Below are 6,411 nucleotides of genomic sequence, written 5' to 3' on the forward strand. Positions count from 1 at the left end.
CAGTTGGGAGTTTGAAAAACATTCAATCATGTCCAGATATCGTCTATATCCGGTACACTTCAGCTCTGAGAGCTTTAAATGGGTCCAGATCGGACTGCTCTGATTGGTTTCTAGTAGGGCTCTAACGATTTGTTTCAAGAACGATTTGATTCATTTCATAATTTGTTGATACTGATCTTATTCATTTTTAAACGGTCCAATTGGATCAGATTCACGGACCTAAATCTATAAGATATTTAGCCAAAACTTCCATAAGTCTGACTCAGAGATAAAAACCTGGTACTGAACAGTCCAGGTGAAGTTTTCCAGATTCCTTTTATTTCTTACAAGATAATCAAAGAAATAATAAAAATTTCTGTCAAACTAAACGTGAAAAGCAGAAAAAGCTGCTTTACTGTGGTGACTCCTGTTGGGATTAACAAAGTGTTTTTAAATTATAGTAAAATAAATCTACAGTACCTCAATTCAAATGGTATCTTCCCATGTTAATTGATTTAATGAATTTTAAAACAAATTTAAAAGGCTATACGTCAGATCCACATGTGGCTCTTTTATCTCTCCATGGTAGCTCTTTACTCAAACATGAAATAAGTCATGGAGACTGCTGACCCAGACATGTCGACCGTCTGAGTCAGCAGCTCCTGATAATGGCTGCCTAACCTAAACTACCTAAAGAAAACAAATAAAGCCCACAAACTAAGACTACCAACCCCAAACTAAAATAACAAAACCCAGCAGTGTAAGACTGCTGAGGACAAAGAGGGGAAAAAGAACGAAAAATAAATTAATAAAAGAAAAACAAAATAGCAAATTTTTAAAGTAAGAATTGCTTAATTACCATTAATTTAATCCAGATTAGTTAAATGTATAAACTGATGTCTGAGGTTCACATTGATGATAAACTATGTAGGTTTTTACATCCTGTTGACCTGAAGACGTCTTGTTTGTTCAACTCTACCTCCAGAATGAACAGATTTTATATGCAAAGAAAAAGTTTGGTAAAAAGTTTGATCTTTCATGAGTTAAAAGCACATTTTATCTTATGCTGCACAACATTAGAGCATCTTTTATTTTGAAAATAAGTTATTTGAGCTGCTTTAAAAAAAGTCACATGATCAGTAGAAACGAGCCTAAGTGACTCTTTGACTGTTGAAGGTTGCCGACCTCTGACCCCAGGGTTTGTTAATGTTCCGTGTGTGAAGGGCAGCAGAGGGTAATGGTGTCATTACCTGTGTTTCAGTCCGGCCAGTTCAGTGAAGACATGATTCCCACAGTGGGCTTCAACATGAGGAAGATCACAAAGGGCAACGTCACCATCAAGGTCGGTCTTTAATCCTTTTCTCTGCAGGAAGAATTTCATATTCTCTGTTGTGCAATCAAATGAGAACACTTCAGAAATGGCTGGTTTAATGAATGCGTGTCGACAAAGAAGTAGATGAATTCCTCTTACAGGAACAGATTTCTGGATCCATACTCAAAGGTTCTGGTTGACTGTCTGTGTTTTCTGCTCAAAGCTGTGGGACATCGGAGGCCAGCCTCGCTTCAGGAGCATGTGGGAACGTTACTGTCGAGGGGTCAGCGCCATTGTGTGAGTCCTGCTCTCTGCACCGTGGTGTGACGGCGTTTCAACGGTCTATCTCCGCTGGCTCCAAACTCTGACGAGGCCAGAGGACAGAAAACCTTCAACAAAAGAGTTCTGCTGTGTCGCCTTTTTTATGGTTCTGATGACTCGGTCGATACAGCAACAACATCTGTCTGTTGGGAGGAAAGATGCAGATTTGTGGGGGTGTAAAAAGCACAGGACAGGAAGTGCTGTGAATCGTGAAGTTGTCTGGTTGATTGTTGCAGGTACATGGTGGACGCAGCCGATCCAGAGAAGATTGAGGCCTCCAAGAATGAGCTGCACAACCTTCTGGACAAACCACAGCTGCAGGGAATCCCTGTAAGAACCCCAAACAGAACCTCAAACAGAACCTCAAACCTGACCTCAAACAGAACCTCAAACCTAACCTCAAGCAGAACCTCAAACCTGACCTCAAACCTGACCTCAAACAGAACCTTATACCTGACCTCAAACAGAACCTCAAACCTGACCTCAAACAGAACCTCAAACCTGACCTCAAACAGAACCCCAAACAGAACCTCAAACCTGACCTCAAACAGAACTTCAAACCTGACCTCAAACAGAACCCCAAACAGAACTTCAAACAGAACCTCAAACAGAACCCGAGTTTCATTTGACTTTAACAGTCTGTAAGATGTATATAGAAATTCCATCAATTGAAAGACTGTCTCATTAAGTTCTTGTGGAGTTTTTTTGGGTCTGTCCAGCTGATGTTCGGTCCGTGTGTTCTCAGGTTCTGGTTCTGGGCAATAAGAGGGATCTACCCGGAGCTCTGGATGAGAAGGAGCTCATAGAGAGGATGTAAGTCCAGTCTTCCTGTCGCGTCAGCGTCTCGGTGAGTGACCTGGACTGACTCTGTGTTTGACCCCAGGAACCTGTCGGCCATCCAGGACCGAGAGATCTGCTGCTACTCCATCTCCTGCAAGGAAAAAGACAACATTGGTTTGTGGAATTTCTTCTGTCTGGAACTCTATAACTCAAAGTCGCTTTGCCACTCTGTTGCTGTGTTGCCGCTTCATTGCCGCTCCATTGTGTTGTTGCTGCTCTGTTGCCACTCTGTGGCCGCTCCGTTGCCGCGTTGCCGCTCCGTTGCCGCGTTGCCCCTCCGTTGCCGCTCTGTTGCAGCGTTGCCGCTCCGTTCCCGTGTGGCCGCTCCGTTGCCATGTATTCACCTTCTGCCTCTCCTCCGTCTGCAGACATCACTCTCCAGTGGCTGATCCAACACTCCAAGACCAAGAGGACTTCCTGAGACAACAGCGAGACCGAACGGGCCGATTCCCTCCACCCCGACCCCCCCTCTACCCCATCACCCCCCTCACCCTCAGTCATGGAGGCACTGATACCCCGGGACGCTTGTTGAACGTTTAGTACTGTTTTTTTCTTTTGAAGAAGCTCCGTGTCATGCAGGTGAACTCCAGAGGTTCTCGTCTGTCTGACGACCTTCTGTGGTTTCAAACCAAAGCACTTTCTCTCGGTTTCAGTCGTTGTTGTGATTCTGGTTCTTATAATTCTGGCTTTTATTTCTGCCCCTCACTCCTCTATCGGTGAGGGAGAAACTGTAACTAGAACCCCGAGTTTTCCCGTCAGTGTAAAGGTCTGACGGAGAGAGGAACATGTGGAAGGAGCAGATAGTTCCACGTTAGGACGTCAGACCTGAGCGGCGTGTGCAGAAGAAAGGTCAAAGGGCATGGCTGCAGTATACCAGCACAAAAGAAGCAACTACTAGTGTATTTATGCAGGTGGAAAAGGTGTGTGAAGCAGCGCGGTCTGCAGACATGTGACCTGAAATCAGAACAAGCACAAACGTCTGCAGGAAGCCGCTCAAACTCCGGGGGTGTCGGTGGTATCGGTGCGTCTTCACTTTCATCAGGAAGCAGGAAGTTCTCCTTTCTAAAGGTGATCGTGTCTGACAGCACTGCTGTACTCTAGTCACCACTACAGAGGATGCGTTCACAAATACTCTGGAAATCCTCCTCCTCTCTGATCTTCATCCTTTCTTCTCATCATCTCACCCTGCTATCGTCCTCTCCTCCCTGGTTGCCAAGCCCCGCCCCTCGCCGTCTTTCTCTTGACGAGTGAGGGATGAAGAACATGATTGCACTCTTAATTTTGATTTTGTAAGATATTGATGAGAATAATGTTAACAAATGTCTTCTTGTGAGATAACATGTCTGGAGGTGGTACTTTAACTGGAGGAGGGCAAGTGTTAGAGTTTTGTTCATATTTCTGTAATAAGCTTTTTATGACTTTGTTTTTTATTTTTGTTTTTTATTTGGTGACGTCATGAATCGACTTTGGTTGTGTAACCAGAGTTCAGTGTTAAATCCTCTGATCTGTCTGCTGACGGGACCAGGGCTGCTGTGGGAGCTCATGCAACTTTTACATCTTGTCAAACTAACTGAAGCTTTGTAATCAGATTAAATTTTTAATTTAAGCTGTTTTTATTTGAAACATGCGGACGTGTTTTCTTTCTTCATGAGTGATGATGACGCTGTAAATGTTGGGGAGAGCTGGAAGTGACCTGCTCACACTAAAGAAGACCTTTCTATACGTTCATCTGCATCATTTATTGTGGCGACCAACACAAAAGCATTGACAGAGGAGGGGGGCTGTTGGAACAGCCAGAAGACTAATGGCGTTTTCTACACCAGAGAGATTCATGATGATGTCATTTCCTGGAGATTCCTTCAATCACAAACGTAGATTGTAGTTGAATTCTAAAGGATTGATTCTCAGCTTCATATGAAGCCTCTTTGATCAAAGTAAAAGAGTCTTAAATGTTTTCAAGTCAAACTCCAGGAATGTTGGGACATTTTTTTGTAGTTCAAAAAGGGAAATGATTGTTTTAAAGTTGGGAACCAATAGAATTAATTCTAATGAAGTGAAATAAAACCATTCAATGAGAATGTAGAGCTCAGTCTACCTTCAAATACAGACTGAACGGATGTGGAGGGATCCATGAGACGGATGAACACCCCACTGAAGGGCAGACAGCGGGGGGGGGGCATTACCACACCTCCACCTGTGACCCGGCTCCCATGAAGGACTGTCCCTGAGGACCGAAAACACACGAGCACGTGCACACGCTGTACTAAAGACATTCAAACAGAGATTGTCGCCTCCATCAGAGTCCTGGGACACTATGGAGCCAGAACGGGATCGGGGTCATAAATATTTGAAACCCAAATAGAACTGATAAAAATATTGATGTTTGGACAAAAAAAACAAAACAAAGTAAATTGTCCCAAACTTTTTGCAATTCTAAGGTAAACTTAATTATTTTCAGCTTCAAATGTTCTATTTTTTAGGTTTCAAACAAAAAATGTCTATTTCAAAACTTTTTTTTACTTTCAACTTTTTTTTTCTTTTTCGTCTGGGTTCAACTTCAGACTTTGATAGTACAGACATTAAGTGACCGTAATTCTCAGTTCTCAGAGTCAGTGAACGCACCGGGACTGAAGTTACCACCCTCACTGATTTTGATTGGTCCTTCGTGTTAGCCCCGCCCCAACAGGGCCAAAAGTTTTGAAACTGAAATTTTCAGATTCAAAAACAAACTAAAAAAGGAGTTGAAACTGAAAAAAAAGTTTTGAAATTTAAATTTTGAGTTTTTAAACCTGAAAAAGAGAAAATTTGAAGCTGAAAATAATTAAGTTTATTTTAGAATAGCAACAAGTTTTGGACATTTGACATTTTTTCCAATTTGTTTTATTTGGATTTCAAATAATATTGGCCCCTATTTATCTCCATAGGAGGGTAAAAACACACAGATGCTCACACATTCTCCTCTAACGTCCCTTTATTAGCCCATTTACATCCTTACATTATGGTTAGGAGAGTTCTGTTAAGGAAAAGCTTTGACATGAGTTTCCGACCAGTAAGGTGTAAAATTAGCTATAAAAACATAATAGATTCAATTTGGGGCATTAAATGTGTCTATTGTCTAATATTGGTAAAAAAAACGACAGAAATCCAAACCTGTTCAAACTTAACTTTTTTATTAGACAGAAATGGTCCACCATGCAGATGTTCCCACACCAACAGCTGTCACACCCAAAGTTTTTTACTAAATAAATATTCGTCATCCACTTTACTGTTCATGATGCCGTACTCTAACATTGGAATATTGCACACATTTTATAAATAAAGCAAATTAAATAGTTTCCTCTGTAAAATAAATGTCAAGTTAAAGAAAAACTGCAACATGATTTTTTATTTAGTTGACATTTGACTTTAAGAAAAAAAAAAATCTGCAGAATTAACTAAGTGTAACAAACAGCTTGACGAAGCCGAACAGAACAGGACTAAAGTTGTGTGTTTTCACTCTTCCATAAAAACTTAAATCGCTCTGAAGCTTTCCAAACTCCTAATCCAACATGTCATCGGTCAACACCAACGATGGTTTTCCTTAACTGCTTTCTAATGTCATGTGATGATGAAGGTCTCTTCAGTGCTGCAGAGCTGTGTGAAAACATCAGCCGTTCAATTGTGCCAAAGTGCATTCTTGCTGTATTTACATTTCTGTTTAAAGTCAACATGGATTTTAGAAGACCGAGTTCACTGTAGAAGTGCACACATTCAGACCAAAGCTCTGCTCTGCTCAAACATACATGGATATTTGAATAGTTTAGATGAACCCCAATCGCTTATCTCCTTTCTGATTGATCCGATTGTCGGGACATTTGAGCTGGATCGGTGTCTGAAAGTTATTTTAAGGAGCGACTTTAGAACTACCGATAGAGTGATCCGTGTCGTGATGTACTGAGGAGTTCTCTGAAGCATAGAAA

At 41.6% G+C, this 6,411-nt stretch overlaps 1 protein-coding gene across 1 annotated transcript; it reads left to right on the plus strand.

Moving 5' to 3' along the window:
- Positions 1-1,240: 1,240 nt before the first annotated feature.
- LOC112159690 (ADP-ribosylation factor-like protein 8A) lies at positions 1,241-4,178 on the plus strand (the record flags this gene model as incomplete). Its single annotated transcript, XM_024293924.1, is given in 6 exon segments — positions 1,241-1,321; positions 1,515-1,588; positions 1,849-1,942; positions 2,358-2,425; positions 2,496-2,566; positions 2,821-4,178. Coding segments are annotated over 6 exon segments (441 nt in total), but the record flags the coding sequence as incomplete, so codon positions are not given.
- Positions 4,179-6,411: the final 2,233 nt, after the last annotated feature.

This window comes from Oryzias melastigma, linkage group LG7 (genome assembly GCF_002922805.2).
Source record: "Oryzias melastigma strain HK-1 linkage group LG7, ASM292280v2, whole genome shotgun sequence".
NCBI classification, from domain to species: domain Eukaryota; kingdom Metazoa; phylum Chordata; class Actinopteri; order Beloniformes; family Adrianichthyidae; genus Oryzias; species Oryzias melastigma.